Consider the following 24,690-nt stretch of genomic DNA (forward strand, 5'->3'; position numbering starts at 1 on the left):
TTTATCTGCAGTTACATATGTCCAAATAAAACACTGAAGGGAGTTCAACTTCTGGCCTGGCACCATGAGCTGCCACCCAGAGAAACTGGTGAAAATTATTTTAAACACAACTATTTAAAGTCTCTTGAAATTGACCTAGAGAGCAAATGAAAAACAAAAATTTGTTCAAAAAAATCTATTGGATGTCCCTGGTGGTACAGTGAATAAGAATCCTCCTGCCAGTGTAGGGGACACAGGTTTGATCCCTGGTCTGGGAAGATTACACATGCAGCAGGCAACTAAAGTCCATGCACTGAAACTGTTAGGGGAAGCACACTGACTGAAACTTCCCACCCTGGCCATGCACTATAGGAACCATTTGCATGAGTTGTTTTACAACAGGAGGTCCTGGTAAGGAACATGGAACTAATAAGCCACTGCCAAGCGGAAGAGTTCGGGAAAGGTCAAAAGGAGACTCCACATGTCCAACCACCTCCCAGAATCCTCCTCACTGGCATCCATCTTGGATGAACAAGGCTTGCACTACCAGGAAGGACTCTGAGTCTGAATGAGTGGCTAAAGACAACCCAGAAACTAATCCCATCACCATAAAACCTGAGACTGTGAGCCACGTGGTAGAGCAGTTCTCCTGGGTTCCCTTACCCTACTGCTCTCCCCCCAGGCACCCTTTCCCAATAAAATCTCTTGCTTTGTCAGCACATGTGTCTCCTCAGACAATTCATTTCCAAGTGTTAGACAAAAGCCCAGTTTTGGGCCCTGGAAGGGGTCTCCTTCCTGCAACAAAGTTATTGAAGCTTGTGCACCTAGAACCCAAGTTCTGCAACAAGAGAAGCCACTGCAATGAGAAGTCTGTGCACTGCAATGATAGTAACCCCTGCACATTGCAACTAGAGAAAGCCTTTGCACAGCAATGAAGACCCAGCACAGCCAAAAATAAGTAAAATAAATAAATGAATTATTCCCCCCAAAAAAGAAAATCTTGTAAAATTCAGTAAGAACTACCCAAGTCTGTGGTATTTGAAGCAAAACTCACCTTCTCCCCCTTCTTCCCAGCTCAGTAAGATGGTAGCTTCCCTGGTGGTACAATGAATATGAATCCGTTCCAGACTTGTACAGACAAGAATGTTGCCCCCAAAGCCTTGGCTTTCTCTACCCCTGACTGAGACTCCATGTTGAGTGTAGCATGAATGAAAATACTGAGGCCACAGTTTCCTTCTGCTCCAGTTCGTGGAAAGCAGGAAATTCCTAAAGGAGAGCAAAACCTGGCGCTGCTGCCCCCCTTCTCCACTGAGCACTCAGCTCCCAGAGTAGAAGTGTCACAAAGAGAGAAGCTCATCATTGTCCCCACCTCCAGCACCCAAGCCTTGGCTCAGAGGTTTCTGCCATAAGAAAGAAGCAAGCTAGAAACAGAGAGCTCCAAATCCCACCCTAAAAAGCTGACCTCAATACCCTAGCGTTCACTGCAGCATTATTTACAATAGCTAGGATAGGGAACCAACCTAGATGTCTATCAACAGATGAATGGATAAAGAAACCATGGTATGTATACACAATGGACTATTACTCAGCCATAAAAAAGGAATGCTGAATAATAGAGTCATAAAAAGTTCTAATGAGGTGAATGAACCTAGAGTCTATTATACAGAGTGAAGTAAACCAGAAAGAGAAAACAAATATCATATATCAATGCATGTATATGGAATCTAGAAAGATGGTACTAATGAACCTATTTGCAAGGAAGCAATGGAAACACAGATATAGACAGCAGAGCTTGTGAATACAGGAGAGGGTGGGACGAATGGAAAGAGGAGCGTGGAAACATATATACTACCATATGTAAAATAGATAGCCAGTGGGAATTTGCTGTTTGACTCAGGGAGCTCAAACTGGTGCTCTGTGACAGCCCAGAGGGGTGGGGTGGAGTGGGAGGTGGGAGGGAGGCTCAAGAGGGAGGGGACAGATGTATACCTATGGCTGATTCATGTCGATGTATGGCAGAAACCAATACAATATTGTAAAGCAATTACTTTCAATTAAAAATTAAATTTTTTTTTAAAAGTAGAAAGGCTAGCTTCATTTGGAACAGAGTGTGGGAGGTTCAAGCTTCAAGGTGCCCTCAAAAAGAGTAGAAGTTGTGGTGAAAGACATTTGGAAGAAGAATGATAGCTTCCTTGGGGACATGAAGCTAAACTCTAAGTGGCTAATTTGCTGGAGAGAAAAACACAGAAAAAGCTGTGAAGAGGCCTCCTTTGATCTGAGAAAAGTCTCCATCATTGACCTCTGGTACTATCCCTATAAGGGATTTGGGTTTGGTTAGACTTCACTGTAAAGCAATTTATCCCCTGAAGCATTGCTGAAAACAGTAGAGCGGTCAGACAGGAGTTTGTGGAGATTCACACAAGATGTTTTGAGAGAAAGAGACAAAAAGAACCCTGCCCAAACCTCTGCCATCACAGGATAGTTGTGGGCATGCTTAAGATTGCACCCCTTGAGGTGCAACATCTGAGGCTTAACACTATCAGGGGTGGAGGTACCTTACTAAAATTATCCAGTCACTAAACAACAAGCAATTCATCTCTAAAAGACAATAGCGTACCTGGGGAGGGGAAGGTGAACAGTATGAACAGTAGCCATATTTGCTATAATAATATATAATATTTGCATGTTATCTAAGATACCCAGTTTCCAACAACAACAAAAGATTAAAAGACATAAAGAAATAGGAAAGAATAGGGAATTCCCTGGCAGTCCTGTGGTTAGGTGCTTTCACTACCAAGGCCTGGATTTGATCCCTGGTCAGGAAACTTAGATCCCAAATGCCAAGCCTGTGTGCTGCTACTAGAGAAAACCCACATACCACAATGAAGACCCAGGGAAGCCAAAAATAAATAAATAAATAAACAGGAGATTCCCTTATAGCTCAGCTTAGTAAAGAATCCACCTGCAATGCAGGAGACCTGGGTTCGATCCCTGGGTTGGGAAGATCCCCTGGAGAGGGGCAAGGCTACCCACTCCAGTATTCTGGCCTGGAGAATTCCATCTATAATCCATGGGGTCGCAATGAGTTGGACATGACTGAGCAACGTTCACTTTCATAGACTTTAGAAAAAATAAATAAAAATTGTTTGGAAATTGATTTCATCAAGAATAGAGAATTCACACACTTATGGTCAATTAATCTACAACAAAGTAGACAAGAATATACAATGGAGAAGACAGTCTCTTCAACAAGAGGTGCTGGGAAAACTGGACAGCTACATGAAAAAGAATGAAATAGAACATTCTCATTCTGTCACATACACAAAAATAAACTCAAATGAATTAAAAACCTAAATGTAAAATCAGATACAAAATTCCTAGAGGAAAATGTAGGTTGAATACTCTTTGACAATAATTGCAGCAGTATCCTTAAAAAACTAGGAATAAATCTACCACATGACCCAGGAACCCCACTACTGGACTTATGCTCTGAGAAAACCATAGTTGAAAAAAATACATGTACTCCAATGTTCATAGCAGTACTGTTTACAATAGCTAGGACATGGAAGCCACCTAGATGTCCACGACAGATGAATGGATAAAGGAGCTGTAGTACACCCAGACAATGGAATATTACTTAGCCATAAAAAAGAACAAATTTGAGTCAGTTCTAGTGAGGTGGGTGAACCTAGAGCCTGTAATACAGAATGAAGCAAGTCAGAAAGAGAAAAACAAATACAGTATTTTGACACATATATATGGAATCTAGAAAAATTATACTGTTGAGCCTATTTGCAGGGAAAGAATGGAGATGCAGACATAGATAATGGACTTGTGGACACAGAGCTGGAGGGAGAGGGTGGGATGAATGGAGAAAGTAGTATCAACATGTATATGCTATCAGGTGTTGCTGTCTAGCACAGAAAGCCTGGTCTGTCACTCTGTGATGACCAGAAGGGATGGGATGGGGGAGGGAAGGGAGACTAGGGGAGAAGGGTATGTATGTACACTTATGGCTGATTTGCATTGTTGTAAGGCAGAAACCAACACAACATTGTAAAATTTTAAATAAAAAGAATAAAAAATTACAGCACTAGTTTTTTGCATCCAACTCCTAAAGCAATGGAAACAAAAGCAAAAATAAACAAATGGGACCTGATTAAACTTAAAATTGATTGCTGAGCAAAAGAAACCATAAGCAAAATGAAAAGACAACCTATGGAATGAGAGAAAATATTTGTAAATGATGCAAACAACAAGAGCTTGATTTCCAAGATATACAAACAGATTATACAGCTCAATAAACAAACAAACAAATCAAAAAGTAAGCATAGGATCTACATAGACATTTCCCCAAGGAAGACACACAGATGGCTAACAGGCACAAGGAAACTTGCTCAACATCACTAATTATTAGAGAAATGCAACTCAAAACTACAGTGAGGAATCACCTCACACTGGTCAGACTTTGTTGTTGATGTTCACTTGCTAAGTCATGTCTGGCTGTTTGCCACCCCATGGACTTAAGCATGCAAGGCTTCCCTGTTCTTCACTGTCTCCAAGAGTTTGCTCAAATTAATGTCCATTCAGTCCGTGATGCTATCCAACCCATCTCATCCTCTGTTGTCCCCTCTACCCCCTGCCCTGAATCTTTCCCATCATCAGGGTCTTTTCCAAGGAGTCGGCTCTTCGCACCAGGAGGCCAAAGTATTGGTGTTTCAGCTTCAGTCAGTCCTTCCAATGAATATTCAGAGTTGATTTCCTTTAGGATTGACTGGTTTTATCTCCTTACTGTCCAAGAGACTCTCAAGACTCTTCTCCAGTACCACAACATGAAAGTGTCAATTCCTTGGCTCTCAATCATTTTTATGGTCCAACAGTAATAGCATACATGACTACTGGAAAAGCCATAGCTTTAACTATATGAACCGTCAGCAAAGTAGTGTCTCTGCTTTTTAATATGCTGTTTAAGTTTGTCATAGCTTTCCTTCCAAGGTGGTGGTGGTTTAGTTGCTAAGTTATATCTGACTCTTGAAACCCCATGGACTGTAGCTTGCCAGGTTCCTCTGTCCATTGGATTCTCCAGGCAAGAACACTGGAGTGGGTTGCTATTTCCTTCTCCAGGGGATCTTCCCAATCCAGGGATCAAACATGGGTCTCCCACATTGCAGACAGATTCTTTATCGACTGAGCTGCAAGGGAAGCCCTTTCAAGGAGCAAGCATCTTTTAATTTCATGGCTATAGTCACCATACACTGTGATTTTGGAGACCCGGAAAACAAAATCTATCACTGCTTCCACTTTTTCTCCTTCTATTTGCCATGAAGTGATAGGATCAGATGCCATGATCTTAGTTTTTTGAATGTTGAGTTTTAAGCCAGCTTTTTCACTCTCCTCTTTCACCCTAATCAAGAGGTACTTTCAGTTCAGTTCAGTTCAGTTCAGTCGCTCAGTTGTGTCCAACTCTTCACGACCCCATGAATCGCAGCACGCCAGGCCTCCCTGTCCATCACCAACTCCCGGAGTTTACTCAAGCTCATGCCCATCGAGTCGGTGATGTCATCCAGCCATCTCATCCTCTGTCATCCCCTTCTCCTCCTGCCCCCAATCCCTCCCAGCATCAGGGTCTTTTCCAATGAGTCAACTCTTCACATCAGGTGGCCAAAACATTGGAGTTTCAGCTTCAACATCAGTCCTTCCAATGAACACCCAGAACTGATCTCCTTTAGGATGGACTGGTTGGATCTCCTTGCAGTCCAAGTGACTCAAGAGTCTTCTTCAACACCACAGTTCAAAAGCATCAATTTTTCGGCGCTCAGCTTTCTTCACAGTCCAACTCTCACATCCATACATGACCACTGAAAAAATCATAGCCTTGACCAGACGGACATTTGTTGGCAAAGTAATGTCGCTGCTTTTTAATATGCTACCTAGGTTGGTCATAACTTTCCTTCCAAGGAGTAAGCGCCTTTTAATTTCATGGCTGAGGGGGAGGAGCTAAGATGGCAGAGGAATAGGATGGGGAGACCACTTTCTCCCCTACAAAATTAATCGAAAGAACATTTGAACGCTGAGCAAACTTAATTTCATGGCTGCAGTCACCATCCACAGTGATTTTGGAGCCCAAAACAATAAAGTCTGACACTGTTTCCACTGTCTCCCCATCTATTTCCCATGAGGTGATGGGACCAGATGCCATGATCTTAGTTTTCTGAATGTTAAGCTTTAAGCCAACTTTTTCACTCTCCTCTTTCACTTTCATCAAGAGGCTTTTTAGTTCCTCTTCACTCTCTGCCATAAGGGTGGTGTCATCTGCATATCTGAGGTTATTGATATTTCTCCTGGCAATCTTGATTCCAGCTGTGCTTCTTCCAGCCCAGGGTTTCTCATGATGTACTTTGCATTTCCTCTTAAATTTCTGCCATTAGAGTTTTATCATCTCCTTATCTGAGGTTGTTGATATTTCTCCCAGAAATCTTGATTCCAACTTATGATTCATCCAGTCCAGAATTTCCCATGAGGGACTCTGCATAGAAGTTAAATAAGTCAGGTGACAATATACAGCCTTGATGTATTCCTTTCCCAATTTTGAACCAGTCTGTTGTTCCATGTCTGGTTGCTAACCAGACAGTCCATATAGTCAAAGTTACAACTTTTCCAGTAGTCATGTATGATATGACTGTTGGACCATAAAAATGATTGAGAGCCAAGGAACTGACACTGTCATATTGTGGTGCTGGGGAAGACTCTTGAGGGTCCCTTGGACAGCAAGGAGATCAAACCACTCAATCCTAGAGGAACAGTTCCATGTCTTAACTGTTGCTTCTTGACTTGCATACAGGTTTCTCAGGAGACAGATAGATGGTCTGCAATTTCCATCTCTTTAAGAGTTTTCTAAAGTTTGTTGTGATCACACAGTCAAAGGCTTTCTCATAGTAAATGAAGCCGAAGTAGATGTTTTCGGGAATTCCCTTACTTTTTCTATGATCCAATGAATGTTGCAGTTTGATCTCTGCCTTTTCTAAATTCAGCTTGTACATATGGAAGTTCTTGGTTCACATACTGCTGAAGACTAGGTTAAAGGATTTTGAATATTACCTTCTAGCATGTGAAATGTGTGCAACTGTATAATGGTTAGAACATTTTATGGCATTGTCCTTCTTTGGGATTGGAATAAAAACTGACCGTTTCCAGTCCTGTGGCCACTCCTTTTTCCAAATTTGTTGGCATATTAAGTGTAGCACTTTAACAGCACAATCTTTTAGGATTTGAAATAGCTCAGCTGTAATTCCATCACCTCCACTAACTTTGTGCATAGTAATGCTTCCTAAGGCCCACTTGATTTCACACACCATGATTTCTGGCTCTAGGCGAATGACCACACCATTGTGCTTATCTGGGTCACTAAAATCTTTTTTGTAGAGTTCTTCTGTGTATTCTTGCCATCTCTTCTTAATCTCTTCTGCTTCTGTTAGGTCATTACCAATTCTGTTCTTTATTATGCCCATCCTTGCAAGAAATATTCCCTTGGTCTCCAGTTTTCTTAAAGAGAGCTCTAATCTTTCCCATTCTATTGTTTTCCAGTATTTCTTTGCATTATTCACTTAAGAAGGCTTTCTTTTTTTAATTAATTAATTTTACTTTACAATATTGTATTGGTTTTGCCATACATTGACTTGAATCCGCCATTAGTGTATATGTATTCCCCATCCTGAACCCCCCTCCCACCTCCCTCCCCATCCCATCCCTCTGGGTCATCCCAGTGCACCATCTCCGAGTACCCTGTATCATGTATCAAACCTAGACTGGTAATTCGTTTCACATATGATACTTTACATGTTTCAATGCCATTCTCCCATATCATCCCGCCCTTGCCCTCTCCCATAGAATCCAAAAGACTGTTCAATACATCTGTGTCTCTTTTGCTGTCTCACATACAGGGTTATCATTACCTTCTTTCTAAATTCCATATATATATGCATTAGTATACTGTATTGGTGTTTTTCCTTCTGACTTACTTCACTCTGTATAATAGGCTCCAGTTTCATCCATCTCATTGGAACTGATTCAAATGTATTCTTTTTAATGGCTGAGTAAAAACTTCCGCTGGATCATCAAAAAAGCAAGAGAGTTCCAGAAAATCATCTATTTCTGCTTTATTGACTGCCAAAGCCTTTGACTGTGTGGATTGCAACAAACTGTGGAAAATTCTGAAAGAGATGGGAATATCAGACCACCTGACCTGCCTCTTGAGAAACCTATATGCAGGTCAGGAAGCAACAGTTAGAACTGGACATGGAAAAAACTGTTTCCAAACAGGAAAAGGAGTACGTCAAGGCTGTGTATTGTCACCCTGCTTATTTCAGTTATATGCAGACTACATCATGAGAAACTCTGGGCTGGAAGAAGCACAAGCTGGAATCAAGATTGCCAGGAGAAATATCAATAACCTCAGACATGCAGATGACACCACCCTTATGGCAGAGAGTGAAGAGGAACTAAAGAGCCTCTTGATGAAAGTGAAAGTGGAGAGTGGAAAAGTTGGCTTAAAGCTCAACATTCAGAAAACTAAGATCATGGCATCTGGTCCCATCACTTCATGGGAAATAAATGGGGAAACAGTGAAAACAGTGTCAGACTTTATTTTGGGGGGCTCCAAAATCACTGCAGATGGAGACTGCAGCCATAAAATTAAGAGATGCTTACTCCTTGGAAGGAAAGTTATGACCAACCTAGATAGCATAGGAAAATCAGAGACATTACTTTGTCAACAAAGGTCCGTCTAGTCAAGGCTATGGTTTTTTCAGTGGTCATGTATGGATGTGAGAGTTGGACTGTGAAGAAAGCTGAGCGCCAAAGAATTGATGCTTTTGAACTATGGTGTTGAAGAAGACTCTTGAGAGTCCCTTGGACTGCAAGGAGATCCAACCAGTCCATCCTAAAGGAGATCAGTTCTGGGTGTTCATTGGAAGGACTGATGCTGAAGCTGAAACTCCAATGTTTTGGCCACCTGATGCGAAGAGTTGACTCATTGGAAAAGACCCTGATGCTGGGAGGGATTGGGGGCAGGAGGAGAAGGGGATGACAGAGGATGAGATGGCTGGATGACATCACCGACTCGATGGGCATGAGCTTGAGTAAACTCCGGGAGTTGGTGATGGACAGGGAGGCCTGGCGTGCTGCGATTCATGGAGTCACAAAGAGTGAGACAGGACTGAGCAACTGAACTGAACTGAACCGAATATTCCATTGTGTATGTGTACCACAGCTTTCTTATCCACTCATCTGCTGATGGACATCTAGGTTTCTTCCATGTCCTGGACTATTATAAACAGTGCTGCGATGAACATTGGGGTACATGTGTCTCTTTCGATTCTGGTTTCTTCAGTGTGTATGACCAGCAGTGGGATTGCTGGGTCATATGGCAGTTCTATTTCCAGCTTTTTAAGGAATCTCCACACTGTTCTCCATAGTGGCTGTACTAGTTTGCATTCCCATCAACAGTGTAAGAGGGTTCCCTTTTCTCCACACCCTTTCCAGTATTTATTGCTTGTAGACTTTTGGATAGCAGCCATTCTGACTGGCATGAAATGGTACCTCATTGTGGTTTTGATTTGCTTGAGCATCTTTTCATGTGTTTGTTAGCCATCTGTATGTCTTCTTTGGAGAAATGTCTGTTTAGTTCTTTGGCCCACTTTTTGATTAGGTCTTTTATTTTTCTAGAATTGAGCTGCAGGAGTTGCTTGTATATTTTTGAGATTAATTCTTTATCCATTGCTTCATTTGCTATTATTTTTCCCATTCTGAAGGCTGTCTTTTCACCTTGCTTATAGTTTCCTTTGTTGTGCAGAAGCTTTTAATTTTAATAGGTCCCATTTGTTTATTTTTGCTTTTATTTCCAATATTTTGGGAGGTGGGTCATAGAGGATCCTGCTATGGTTTATGTCGGAGAGTGTTTTCCTCTATGTTTTGCTATGCTTTCCTCTAGGAGTTTAATAGTTTCTGGTCTTACATTTAGATCTTTAATCCATTTTGAGTTTATTTTTGTGTATGGTGTTAGAAAGTGCTCTAGTTTCATTCTTTTACAAGTGGTTGACCAGTTTTCCCAGCACCACTTGTTAAAGAGATTGTCTTTTCTCCATTGTATATTCTTGCCACCTTTGTCAAAGATAAGGTGTCCATAGGTGCGTGGATTTATCTCTGGGCTTTCTATTCTGTTCCATTGATCTATATTTCTGTCTTTGTGCCAGTACCATACTGTCTTGATGACTGTGGCTTTGTAGTAGAACCTGAAGTCAGGCAGGTTGATTCCTCCAGTTCCATTCTTCTTTCTCAAGATTGCTTTGGCTATTCGAGGTTTTTTGTATTTCCATGCAAATTGTGAAATTATTTGTTCTAGTTCTGTGAAGAATACCGTTGGTAGCTTGATAGGGATTGCATTGAATCTATAGATTGTTTTGGGTTGTATATTCATTTTCACTATATTGATTCTTCTGATCCATGAACACGGTATATTTCTCCATCTATTTGTGTCCTCTTCGATTTCTTTCACGAGTGTTTTTATAGTTTTGTATATATAGGTCTTTTGTTTCTTTAGGTATATATATTCCTAAGTATTTTATTCTTTTTTTTGCAATGGTAAATAAAATTGTTTCCTTAATTTCTCTTTCTGTTTTCTCATTGCTAGTGAATAGGAATGCAAGGGATTTCTGTGTGTTAATTTTATGTCCTGCAACTTTACTATATTCATTGATTAGCTCTAGTAATTTTCTGGTGGAGTCTTTAGGGTTTTCTATGTAGAGGATCATGTCATCTGCAAACAGCGAGAGTTTCACTTCTTCTTTTCCTATCTGGATTCCTTTTATCTCTTTTTCTGCTCTGATTGCTGTGGCCAACACTTCCAAAACTATGTTGAATAGTAGTGGTGAGAGTGGGCACCCTTGTCTTGTTCCTGACTTTATGCGAAATGTTTTCAATTTTTCACCATTGAAGATAATGTTTGCTGAGGGTTTGTCATATATAGCTTTTATTATGTTGAAGTATGTTCCTTCTATTCCTGCTTTCTGGAGGGCTTTTGTCGTAAATGGATGTTGAATTTTGTCAAAAGCTTTCTCTGAATCTTTTGAGGTAATCATATGGTTTTTATTTTTCAATTTGTTAATGTGGTGTATCACATTGATTGATTTGTGGATATTGAAGAATACTTGCATCCCCAGGATAAAGCCCACTTGGTCATGATGTATGATCTTTTTAACATGTTGTTGGATTCTGTTTGCTAGGATTTTGTTAAGGATTTTTGCATCTATGTTCATCAGTGATATTGGTCTGTAGTTTTCTTTTTTTGTGGCATCTTTGTCAGGTTTTGGTACTAGGGTGATGGTGGCCTCATAGAATAATTTGGAAGTTTACCTTCCTCTGCAATTTTCTGGAAGAGTTTGAGTAGTATAGGTGTTAGTTCTCTAAATTTTTGGTAGAATTCATCTGTGAAGCTGTCTGGTTCTGGGTTTTTGTTTGCTGGAAGATTTCTGATTACAGTTTCAATTTCCATGCTTTTGATGGGTCTGTTAAGATTTTCTATTTCTTCCTGGTTCAATTTTGGAAAGTTGTACTTTTCTAAGAATTTGTCCATTTCTTCCAAGTTGTCCATTTTATTTGCATAAGTTGCTGATAATAGTCTCTTATGATCCTTTGTATTTCTGTGTTGTCTGTTGTGATCTCTCCATTTTCATTCCTAATTTTGTTGATTTGATTTTTCTCCCTTTGTTTCTTGATGAGTTTGGCTATTGGTTTGTCAATTTTATTTATCTTCTCAAAGAACCAGCTTTTGGTTTTGTTGATTTTTGCTATGGTCTCTTGTTTCTTTTGCATTTATTTCTGCCCTAATTTTTAAGATTTCTTTCCTTCTACTGACCCTGGAGTTTATAATTTCTTCCTTTTCAAGTTGCTTTAGATGTAGAGTTAGGTTATTTATTTGACTTCTTTCTTGTTAATAAGGCTTTCTTATCTCTCCTTGCTGGTCAGAATGGCCATCATCAAAAAGTCACAAGTAATAAATGCTGGAGAGTGTATAAAAAAAGGGAACCCTCCTATACTTTTGGATGGAATGTAAATTGGTACAGCCACTATGGAGAACATTATGGATGTTCCTCAAGAAACTACAAATAAAGTTACCATATAATCCAGTGATCCCACTTCTGAGTATATATCCAGAAAAGACAAAAACTCTAATTCAAAATATAACATGCACCCTAATGTTCATAAAGCACCATTTACAATAGCCAAGCATGGAAACAACCTAAATGTCCATTAACAAATGAATAGGTAAAGAAGATGTGATACACACACACACACACACACACACACACACACACACACACACAATGGAATATTACTCAGCCATAAAAAAGAATAAAGTAATGCAATTTGTGGCAACATGGATGGACTTAGAGATTATCATACTAAATGTAGTAAGTCAAACAGAGAAAGGCAAATATAATATACTACTTATATGTGTAATTCAAAATATGATACAGCTTTCTGCCCATGAGTAAGCATCTTTGAAGTTTCCCCCCTCCACTGCCATCTAAGTCAGAGTCAAAGTCTAAGTCAGTCTTCCAAAGAGCCAGAAGAGCTGTGGAAGCTCTTCATTGGAGGACTGAGCTTTGAAACAACAAATGAAAGTCTGAGGAGCCATTCTGAGCAAAGTCGAACACTCACAGACTGTGTGGTAATGAAGGATCTGAACACCACGCCCTCCAGAGGCTTTGGGTCTGTCACATACATCACTGTGGAGAAGGTTAATTCAGCCAGGAGGGCAAGGCCACACAAGATGGATGGAATATTTGTGGAACCAAAGAGGGCCGTCTCAAGAAAATATTCTCAAAGACCTGGTGCCCATGTAACTGTGAAAAAGATATTTGTTGGTGGCATTAAGGAAAACACTGAAGAACATCACCTGAGAGATTATTTTGAACAGTATAGGAAAACTGAAGTGATTGAAATCATGACTTATTGAGGCAGTGGCAAAAGAGAGGCTTTGCGTTCATAACCTTTGATGACAATGACTCCATAGATAAGACTGGCATCCAGAAATGCCACGCTGTGAATGGCCACTACTGTGAAGTAAGGAAAGCCCTATCTAAGCCAGACAGAGATGGCTAGTGCTTCATCCAGCCAAAGAGGTCGAAGTGGTTCTGGAAACTTTGGTGGTGGTTGTGGAGGTGGTTTTGGAGGGAATGACAATGTTGGTCATGGAGGAAACTTCAGTGGTTGAGGTGGCTTTGGTGGCAGCCATGATGGTGGTGGATATGGTGGCAGTGGAGATGACTATAATGAATTTGGTAATGATGGAAGCAACTGGGAGGTGACAGAAGCTACAATGATTTTGGTAATTATGACAATAAATCTTCAAATTTTGAACTCATGAAAGAAGGAAATTTTGGAGGCAGAAGTTCCAGCTCCTATGGTGGTGGAGGCCAATACTTTGACAAACCATGAAAGCAAGGTGGCTATGGGGGTTCCAACAGCGGCAGTAGCTATTGCAAGGGCAGAAGGTTTTAATTATTGCCAGGTAACAAAGCTTAGCCAGAGAGGAGAGCCAGAGAAGTGACAGGGAAGCTGCAGGTTACAACAGATTTGTGAACTCTGCCAAGGACAGTGGTGGCAGGGCCTCCCTGCTACAAAGAAGACATGTTTTAGACAATACTCGTCTGTATGGGCAAAAAATTCAAGAACCATACTTGTGACTAATCATGTGTGTGTGTTAAGTTGCTTCAGTCGTGTCCAACTCTGTGTAACCCTATGGACTGTAGCCCACCAGAGTCCTCTGTCCATGGGGTTCTCCAGGCAAGAATACTGGAGTAGGTTGCCATGTGCTTCTCCTTTATCAAACCCATGTCTCTTGGCAGGCAGGTTCTTTACCACTAGTGCCACCTGGGAAGCCCTTTGGCTAAATGTTCTGTTCAGTTCAGTTCAGTTCACTCAGCTGTGTCCAACTCTTTATGACCCCATGAACTGCAGCACATCAGGCTGCTCTGTCCATCACCAACTTCCAGAGCTTGCTCAAACTCATATCCAGTGAGTCAGTGATGCCATTCAGCCATCTCACCCTCTGCCATCCCCTTCTCCTGCCTTCAATCTTTCCCAGTATCAGGGTCTTTTCCAATAAATCAGTTCTTCACATCGGGTGGCCAAAGTATTTTAGCTTCAACTTCAGCATCAGTCCTTCTAATGAATATTCAGGGCTGATTACCTTTACGATTGACTGGTTTGATTTCCTTGCAGTTCAAGGGACTCTCAAGAGTCTTCTCTAACACCACAGTCCAAAGCATCAATTCTTTAGCACTCAGCTTTCTTTACGGTCCAACTCTCACACCCACACATGACTACTGGAAAAACCATAGCTTTTTTTCCCCCCCTTCATTTATTTTTATTAGTTGGAGGTTAATTACTTTATAATATTGTAGTGGTTTTTGTCATACATTGACATGAATCAGCCATGGACTTACATGTATTCCCCATCCCGATCCCCCCTTCCCCCTCCCTCTCTACCCGATCCCTCTGGGTCCCATAGCTTTAACTAATTGTATAACAGGTTAACTTAGATTCTGTTCTGTGGAAAGTGTAAAGTATGCCAAAAAAGAATTTTAATGTAAATTTCTTTTTTTTTTTTGGCACCCATGCTCTTAATTGCTAAATGTAATAGTCTGATTGTGATGCTGACTAAATGTGTCTCTTTTTTTAAAATGTGCCATGTAAAGTTAGTTAACTACCCCAACAGTGTGAAGTTAGAATTCCTTCAGGGTGATCCCAGGTTTAATTCAAAATTTATTTACAACCTGCTTTGGTGGAGAAGTTGTTGTCTTCAGAAACTTGATGTAGTTGACAATTACTGTGTTGTGACATTTCACCTTTAAAAGGTTCACCCACTCAAAGTCATGGAGTTTTTTGTTTTTTGGTTGTTAATGATCACTGGCACATCCTATGCAATATATATATAAATTGAATTATGATATCAGATAAAGTTGTAGATGGGAATGAATCTGGTGTATCAACCTTGTATCATGTGTAATCAATAAAACATTTAGTATCCTCTTAAAAAAAATAAAAGAATAAAATATGATACAAATTGGTAGAATCCACCTGCCAATGCAGGTGACATGGGCTCAATCCCAAGCCCTAGAAAATTTCACATGCTGCAGGGCAGCTAAGCCCATGTGCCACAACTACTAAGCCTATGCTCTAGGGCCTGTGCTCTGCAACCAGATAAGCCACTACAATGAGAAGCCCATGCATTACTACTAGATAGCAGTCTATACTCTCTGCAACTAGAAAAAGCCCATGTGCAGCAATGAAGACCCAGTGCAACCAAAATTAAATAAATAAGCAAGAAATAATGAAAAATAAAATATGGTACAAATGAACTTAGAGAAATAGACTCACAAACGTAGAAAACAGACTTATGGCTACCAAAGGGAAAAGAGGGGAAGGGACAAATCAGGAATATTGGATTAACAGATACACATTATTATATATAAAAATCAATACCAATGACCTACCATATAGCACAGGGAACTATATTCAGTATCTTGTAATAACCTATCATGGGAAAGAATCTAAAAGAGTATGTGTATATATATAACTGAATCACTTTTCAGTACACTTAAAACACTGTAAATCAACTATACTTCAATTTAAAAAAAAAGAATAGAGAAATATTAGAGGAAAAATATCTTCCAAGGGATCTTCCCAGCCCAAGGATCAAACCCAGGTCTCCTCAGTTGTGGCAGATTCTTTATCATCTGAGCCACCAGGGAAGCTCAAGAATACTGGAGCGGGTAGCCTATCCCTCCTCTGGGAAATCTTTCTGACCCAAGAATCAAACTGGGGTCTCCTGCATTACAGGCAGATTCTTTACCAGCTAAGGGCATGGCAACCCACTCCAGTATTCTTGCCTGAATAATCCCCATGGACAGAGGAGCCTGGATGGCTGCAATCCATGAGGTTGCAAAGAGTCAGACACAACTGAATGACTAAGCACAGGACAGTACAGAGAAAAAAACCAAAGAAACCAGAAACTGGTTCTTAGAAAAGATCAACAAAAGTGAAAAGTTTACCTAGACTTACCAAGATACAAAGAGAAAATACTCAAATTATTAGAATCGGAAATAGAAGAAGGGACATTATGACTGACCCTACAGAGAGGAACAGGATTATCCCTACTATGAATAGCCTCCAAACACCTGGGTCCAGCCGGCAGGTCAAACTGGAGTCATGTCTTTTTGATGACACCCTTAACACCATCTATGCATTTGCTAAGGCCAAATAACTACAAGTCATTTATTTTCACCTTTAAATAATTTCAAATTTAGAGAAAAGTTGCAAGACTAGTACAAAGAGTTTCTGTTAACCTTAACCACATTCCCCACTGTTAGCATTTTACCACAGGTATGTGGTAAGTGTCTTTCTGTGTGCTACTGTTGTTCATTCGCTAAGTGTTGTCTGACTCTTTTGCAACCCCATGGACTGTAGCCCTCTCGGTTCCTCTGTCCATAGGATTTCGCAGGCAAAAATGCTGGAGTGGGTTGCCATTTCCTTCTCCAGTGGATTTTCCCAACCCAGGGATTGAACCCGCATTTCCTGCATTGGCAGGGAAGTTCTTTACCACTGAGCCACCAAGGAAGCCCCTTTTCTATGTGAACATATCACGATTCCTTCTAAATCATTTGACAGTAAATTGTAGAAAATGGTGCTTTACATCCCCTCTTGATACTTCAGTGTGTATTTCCTTACAAGGACAATCTCATACATAATTTAATACAACCATCAAAATAAAAAAACTAACATTAGCATAATATTAGCATCACAGACTCCAGTCACATTTCATAGATTGTCCCCAATGGTGTCTTTTATAGGTCTGGATCCCAAACAAGATCATGTATTGCAATTAGATCAATGTGTCTCTTAGTTTCCTTTGATCTGGAGCAGTTCTTCAGTCTTTCCTTGTCTTTCTTGATCTTGGCATTTTTGAAAAGTATAGGCCAGCTACTATGTAAGATATCAGTTTGAGTTCATCTGATCTTTCCTAATGATTTATGCTTATTGTCAGAAATGAGTTGTACATTCTTCTCATTGTATTACATCATGAACCCCATGATGTTGACTTGTCCATTAGTAACATCCCCTGTCTGCTAAGTTTCTCCGCTGTCAAGTTAACTAATAATGGAAGCTGCTTTTCTTCCTTGGCCATGCCTCAAGGTTTGCAAGAATCCTATTTCCCGGACCAGGGATCAAACTCGGGCCCACTGGAGTGAAAGTGCTGAGTCCTAACCACTGGACTGCCAGGGAAAACCCAGAAATTAATAAATTTATTTATTAATTCCAAGGGACTCCATTCTTTCATTGCTGAGGGTGGGGGTTCTATCCTTGTTCAGGAACTGAGATCCTGCAAGCTGCATGGTGCAGCCAAAAATAAAAAAAAAATCTAATTAATAAGTATTTTGTGAGATAGATTTATAACTATGTCTACATTTATTCATTGGTATTCTACTATAGGGTAACACTTTACATTTCCCTTTGCTTATTATTATTTACATGACTTCATTGGGCTTCCTTGGGAGCTCAATTGGTAAAGCATTCTCCTGCAATGCAGGAGACTTGCATTCGATTCCTGGGTCAGGAAGATCCCCTGGAGAAGGGATAGGCTACCCACTCCAGTATTCTTGGGCTTCCCTCATGGCTCAGATGGTAAAGAATTGGCCCATAATACAAAAGAGACCTGGGTTCAATCCCTGGGTTGGGAAGATTTCCTGGGGAAGGAAACAGCTACCCACTTCAGTATTCTTGCCTGGATGGGCAGAGAAGATTGGCAGGCTACAGTCCAGTGGATCACGAGGAGTCGGACATGACTGAGTGACTTTCGCTTTCATGAATTCTAACTTATTCAGTGGGTTATAATCTATTACTGTCATTGTCTTTTTTGATACTCAAATTGCCCCAGATTTCATCATTTGAATTCTTTTTCTGATTGAACTCTTTATTTTCCCCTCTTTGAGCCTCAATTTCTTCCCAAATTTTCATGTCCATTCTCAACCAAATGATTCGGGTGGGCTGGACTCCGTCTCAGTCACAGGGATGTACCCTGACTTGGCTTATGCTAACCATTGTATGCCATGCCCCTGGACACACTGGTTGGTTCAAGATGGGCAGCTGACCCCTTTGTGGATAAAAATGGGGAGATGTCTGATGGGGTTTCTGGGAAACAAATTTCTTTTCCCTTCCAAGGGAGCTACTAAAAGAGAGGCTGCCAAAGAACCTTCTGTCTCCTGTTGACACACTGGAAAGATGGCAAGTTTTTATCTAATGCAGCCATTTCTGCTGCTGAAAAGGAAGCTGGCCTGAGGTCAATTTTAGCATACAGAGGTGGGAAGAAAAAAGAAAATGCTATGACCACAGGAACGAAGCTCTGGTGACACCACAGATTTCTGGATCATTCTGTGCCTGAAGCTCTGTGGACTGGTTAAGTATCAGTGCCATTAAATTACCTTTTTTATTTAAGCCAGAATGAGCTAAAACTTCAGTTGCTGGAGGGCAAAAGTGCCCTAAATAATACACTCCCCCAAAGCAGCAAAAGAAGGCTGCCTGGGAATTCCCTGGTGGCCCAGAGATTAGGACTCTGTGCTTCCACTGCAGGGGGCACAGGCTTGAACCCTGGTTGGGGAACTAAGATCCTGCAAGCCTCAGTTCAGTTCAGTTCAATCGCTCAGTCGTGTCTGACTCTTTGCGACCCCATGAACCACAGTACCCCAGGCCTCCCTGTCCATCACCAACTCCCGGAGTCTACCCAAACTCAAGGCACAGCCAAAAAAAAAAAAAAAAAAAAAAAAAGAAGAAGGCTGCCTTCTGTGAGAAGTAAAAAGCTAAGTTTCAGTTCCTAATATCCAGAAGAACTCTAACCCTAAGAGTGAAAAAGCTGGCTTAAAATTTAACATTCAAAAAATTAAGATCATGGCATCTGGTCTCATCACTTCATGGCAAATAGATGAGGAAAAAAATGGAAACAGTGACAGACTTTATTTTCTTGGGCTCCAAAAAAGCCCTGAGAGCTCCAAAAAAGCTCTTCCAAAAGCACTGAGGACAGTGACTGCAGCCTTGAAATTAAAAGATGCTTGCTCCTTGAAAGAAAATCTATGATGAACTTAGCATATTAAAAAGCAGAGACATCACTTTGCTGACAAAGGTCCGTATAGTCAAAGCTGTGGTTTTTCCAGTACTCATGTAAGATGTGAGAGTTGAACAATAAAGAAGGCTGAGCACTGAAGAACTGATGCTTTCAAACTGTGGTGCTGGAGGAGACTCTTGAGAATCCCTTGGATATCAAGGAAGGCCAACCAGTCAATCTTAAAGGAAATCAACTCTGAGTTTTCATTGGAAGGACTGATGCTGAAGCTGAAGCTCTAATACTTTGATCACCTGATGCAAAGAGCCAACTCATTAGAAAAGACCCTGATGCTGGGAAAGACTGAGGGCAGGAGGAGAAGTGGATGACAGAGGATGAGATGGTTGGATGACATCCCTGATTCAATGGATATGAGTTGAGCAAGCTCAAGAAGACAGTGAAGGACAGGGAAGCCTGGCATGCTGCAGTCCATGCAGTGGCAAAGACTCAAACACAACTGATTGACTGAACAACAACAAAACCCTAACCTGGATGTTTTCCTCAGCTGGTCTGAGAGCTCCTGGTGGTATATTCATGGTGTACTCCAGGTTCTTGGAGTGACATGCAGCACAATAAGTATTTCATGACCACATGTGTGAGAGCTGCTAAGTTGTCTTGTTCACCACTAAATCCCTAGCATCTAAAATCACAGGTGGACATACAGCATGTTTATTGAATGAACTCATGAGTCAGATGAGCATGCCTCTCCTCTGAAACCCAGCAAAAGAAAAAAAGCTGCAAAAATTCTTGCTTGATATTTTATTCTCCTGAGGGGGGAAGGCAGTAGAAGGAGTTAGATGAGAGAAACTAGAGGGAAGACTCCTGGATTCAGGAAGGAAGGAGCCGACTGAGGATGCTGGAGTTTCTGTGCTTCTTCCCCAGAGTGGGGTTGGAGGAACCAGGGGCTCAGGTGAGACCTGGTGTGGAGAGAAGAGACAGCAATGGACAGATGTGTGGGGCCTCTGGAGGGGATGGAGACCCAGAGCCACCTGTCCTTGTGGTACACAAGCAGTGTGCCCTCCTAGAAACCCTTCAGGAGCCTGTGTGGGTGGTGGGGCTTTGAAGATAAAAGCCACAGGAAATGATGGGGACCTCATACTACTGGGTGATCTGCAAGCATCAGGCCACAAAGCATCAGTGAGAGTGGATGAGCTGCCAGACCCGAACTGAGGACCCCTTCCCCGGCCCATCTCTTGTAGCCATTGCCTGAAATTTCCAGGCATGGCCTGGGCAGCCCTAGCCCTCCCCCCACCCCATGAGATTCCTCCATCCCAGCTCTTAGACCTCTATCATAGAGAAGGATGTGGCCTCAGCTCCCATTCTGGGATCAGGTCGGGGCTGGGGGGTTGGAGTTCAATCAGGGCTCTGATGTCTCCAGTATCTTAGTCTCAGGCCATTTCCTTGGTGTCAACCTCATCATACATGATGGTCTTATTCAGTCCTCACCCCAGCCTCAGAAACAGGAGTCATTATCCCCCTTTCACAGGTGAGAAAACTGAAGCTCAAAGAGGTTAAGTCACTTGCCCAAGGTCACACAGCTGAGGAGAAATGGGGACCTGATTTTACTCCAGGACTGTTTGCGGGAGTGTGGGGAGGGGCAGGGGGAGGTTGCCTCAGGCTGTTAGGAGTTTTTCTCAAATGTTTGAGAAAGGACTTTGGTAGGAGCCTAAGTCCACCTACCCAGCTGCTCCATGCTGTCCCTTTTGGGAGTGGTTGGAGCGATGTGTCATATGACAAGAAGGCTGGGAGGGCAGGTGTGAGCTGTTTAGGAAGTTCTCTCTGACAGATGCCTTCCTGTGTTTTTAAACTCTATTGCACATTCATGGGGAGGCTGTCAGGAAATAACTCCCTGCTGTTGCCTCTGCATGTACCTGCCTTGCCCTTGCACAGCTTGATGTCCACACAGATGGCCTGAGGCTTCTTCTTAGCCAAGATGTCCTGAGAGATGCGATGGAGAAAGTTCTTCATGATCATCTTGCACAGGATGTTCAGCAGCCCCATCTTGTTGCACACCTTGGAGGTCGCATGGATGATGACATTCTGGAGCGGCAGCACCATGGTGGGAAACGGGCCTCAGGTGAAGCCTGCCTGGCATTGCCTTTCTGCAGGCCTTGGCAGCCTTGGTCCCCGGGCGGGTCTGGCAACAGGACCACTGGCCGGGGAGCTGGTGCCTGGTGGCCACCGAAGCGGGGACTGGAGAGACAGGGCTCAGCCCTTACTCCCCATCCCTGAGTCCTGGCCCGAGCCTGACCAGCAGGGGCTCCCGAAAATACAATTAGTTCTGCCGAGTCTCAGTTCCTTTATACCCAGGCCCTGTCTTCTGGGTGGAGAGTGGTGCCCAGACCCACTTTAAAGGCTCTGCCTACATAGCTTCTGGGTCCAGGGCCTGACTGGGGTCTCCATCTGCTGGGGTGGGGTGGGGGGGGGTGAGGTGGGTTAGGAGGGGATCTGAGCTTGGAGCCTTGGTTCATTGATTTCGGAGTATCTTATCCTGCCATCCCAGTGGAAGAGGATAAATCTGATGATCCCGGGATGAAGGCAGAGGGCTGAGCAGGTTGAGGGAGCTAAGAGGGGCAGGGGGGTCAGGGGGAGAGTGAAACTATGATTCTTGTGATGATACATCCACTTCTTAAGCATTCACTTGAAGCTAAGTACATCCCACTTTTCAGCTCCTTTAAAAGGCCTAGGTAGGATTTCCCTGGTGGCTCATGGTGAAGAATCAGCCTGCCAGTACAGGAGAGGATCTGTGGTCCAGGAAGACCCCACATGCTGGGGAGCAAGGAAGCGGGTGAGCCACAACCACTGAGACTGTGCTCTAGAGCCCAGGAGCCTCAACTACTGAGCCCATGTGTCTCAACTCCTGAAGCCCATGTGCTGAGAGCCAGTGCTTCGCAACAGGAGGAGTCACTCAGTGAGAAGCCTGAGCACACCAATGACAAAGTAGCCCCCGCTCAGAGCAACTAGAGAGAAAGTCTAAGAGGCAACCAAGACCCAGCACAGTCAAATAAATACATAAATAAAATCATCTGTTTAAAAAAAGTCCTAGGCAACTTGGGGTTCTTGTCCATCCCATTCCACAGATAAGAAAACTGAGGCTCACAAAGTGTTTATGACTTGTCCAAGCCATACAGCTCGGATGTGGAGAACCTGGGACTTACCGTTCCTGACTCAGGCTTGATCTGGAACCAACCTCCAGAGCCCTATCCTGGACATAAATGGGAGGTCCCTACCTTCTCTGGGGATAGGTTCCCTTCAAGAACTTGATGTAAACCACACACCCTTTCCTCCCACTTTCACACTCCCAGAATGCCACAAGTTGAGGGAATTCTCGAAAGTCCATTGGCCCACATTTGAGGGGCCCACAGAACCTCAGCCATTCTGGCAGCCCTCCTCACCACCCCTCACCTTCCCCACCCCTCTTGGGGGCACCACTCCACCCACCAGGCTCCACAAGCCTCCGGTCTCACCTTGCTGGGATTATTTCCCACCATGTCCTTCAACATCTGCATTATCTTCTGACAATAACCACAGATTAGGTTCAGCTCCTCTCTTTGGAGCACCAGGTCACCCTATTAGGAAAAGAAGTCCCTCAGAGTGGTCTCTCGGACACCCCAACCTCGGAAGGGCACCAGGAAGGGACCCTTTCAAGGCCAGTAGGATGACCCATGATCTGTCTGTCCATATGAGGACCTGAGCCAGACTAGCTGGCCCCTGCTCATCTCTCTGCCTGTCTTAGAGGGTCTGAGAGACCCCACGATCTGCCCCCACACCCACAGCACTGTTCCCAGCCCAACATCTGCCCCTCTTCTGTTCTACCATCAGACAAGGAGGAGGCCCTTGGGGAGGGCCCAGCCACCAGTGTAGCCCCCACCCCACAGTCAGGTACCAGTGTGAACAAAGCCAGCATCTTCAGCTCCCAGCCCTGCCTCCCCACCCCCTGGCCAGTTCAGTCTCCAGGCCCTCGCCCCTGGCGCTGCCCAGGGAGGAGAGGAAGGAGAGGGATGGTGGGTGGGCAGCAGGAAGCCATCTGTGTACCTGGGGATCCTCCAGGGACAGGTCCTGGCACAACTCATCTCCATCCCACAGATGAGCTGTTGCCTGGTCGTGGTGCTCAGGGGTCAGACCGAAAAAGGCCAGCCCTGGGGAAGAAACAGCATCAGCAGCCCTCCACAGACAGAGGGAGAGGAGAAGTTACTTCTCCCAGCCGGAGAGAGACCAGGAGGCAGCTGGCACCCAGGACGGGGAGGTAGCCTTGTGAGGAGTCCAGGGGGCCTCCTACCCTGCTCTGCCCTGGGGCTGCTCTGACCCACTTTCAGGAGAAACACATGCTCTCAAGTTCCTTGGAGAGCAAAGAGGATAAGTCCCCCCAAGCATTACCATTGCACCACCCTCTCTGTTTCTCTGTCTCTCTTGTCTGTCTCTGTCTCTCTCTGTCTCTCTCTCTCCCTCACACACACACACACAGATCTGGGGCCCATCTAAAAGGAAACTTCCCTCATATTCCTTCAAGGGATTGTTTCTCTTTTTCTCTTTCCTCAAAAAAAAAAAAAAAACACTTCATGTCAGGTGGTCCAGCCCAACCTGCTCTCCCCTCCAAAAGGGTCCTTACGCTCAGCTAAGCCCTTAGAACTTACAGTGAGCCTGGGGAACTGGGAGAGAGGAGGTATGGGAACAAGGGAGTGAGTCTGGAACAGTGAGAGGTCCCCATTCACTCAGATGCCCTGTCATCACCATGGCCGTTGCGGGCCAGAAGAACCCTCAGACCCACTGGTGGGTGAGTGATCTTCATGACACAGACAAAGAGCCAGAGGCCCAGGAAGGGAAAGGGATCCCCGGGGGCCCCACAGCCTGAGCAGTAGAATTGGGATCAGACCCCTGGCTGGGGCTCCCTTCCTTCCCACTGGCTCTCTCTCCCCATTGCCCATGTCACAGCTAGGCTGAGCTGAACCTGGCTCTGAGGGTAAGGCCCAGCCTCCGTGGTGATGGTGAGAAGACTCTGGGGCCTGAGGTGACCTTGGAGCTCATGCTTGGGTCCACAAAGCCTGAGAAAGCAGAGCTGGGAGGAGAAGCAGTTGTCGGGATCTACCCTGAGGGGAACGTCCTCACCTGGGGCAACCAGGAGCACTGAGGCGATGAGCAGGACGGCCCAAGAGGTCATGGTGGGCAGCTGCCCAGGCTCCCTCCACAGCCTGTTTTATAGAGGCTGGGAACCTGGCAATCTGACCAGGCATGGTCCTTTCCCTCTTATCAGCCACCTCCCATGTCACTGGGTTTACCACAAACACCAGTGCCAGTCTGTGAAGAAGTGGGGGGGAGGAGTGTACATTCATTAGAGCTTCCACACACCTCTCACCACCCCACCATCCAGTACTAGAACTTTCTGAGCTGAGCTGGTGTTGATGGAGAGCATTGGCCGCCATGATGCCCACCCTGCCCTGATGTGGTAATGGGAGAAGTCCCCACTCCCGAGGGGTCGGGTAGAGCCCTTGGCCAGG

General features: G+C 43.6%; 1 protein-coding gene across 1 annotated transcript; it reads right to left on the minus strand.

Annotated features, from left to right (window-relative positions):
* Positions 1-19,939: 19,939 nt before the first annotated feature.
* Positions 19,940-24,385, minus strand: LOC110134807 (antimicrobial peptide NK-lysin-like). Its single transcript, XM_020889490.2, has 5 exons — positions 24,302-24,385; positions 23,231-23,334; positions 22,663-22,764; positions 21,067-21,235; positions 19,940-20,112 (listed from the first exon to the last, which is right to left on the minus strand). Exons 1-5 carry the CDS (start codon positions 24,351-24,353, stop codon positions 20,102-20,104), a joined length of 438 nt encoding a protein of 145 aa, XP_020745149.2. The 5' UTR covers positions 24,354-24,385; the 3' UTR covers positions 19,940-20,101.
* Between the last annotated feature and the right edge of the window lie 305 nt (positions 24,386-24,690).

This window comes from Odocoileus virginianus, chromosome 2 (genome assembly GCF_023699985.2).
Source record: "Odocoileus virginianus isolate 20LAN1187 ecotype Illinois chromosome 2, Ovbor_1.2, whole genome shotgun sequence".
NCBI classification, from domain to species: domain Eukaryota; kingdom Metazoa; phylum Chordata; class Mammalia; order Artiodactyla; family Cervidae; genus Odocoileus; species Odocoileus virginianus.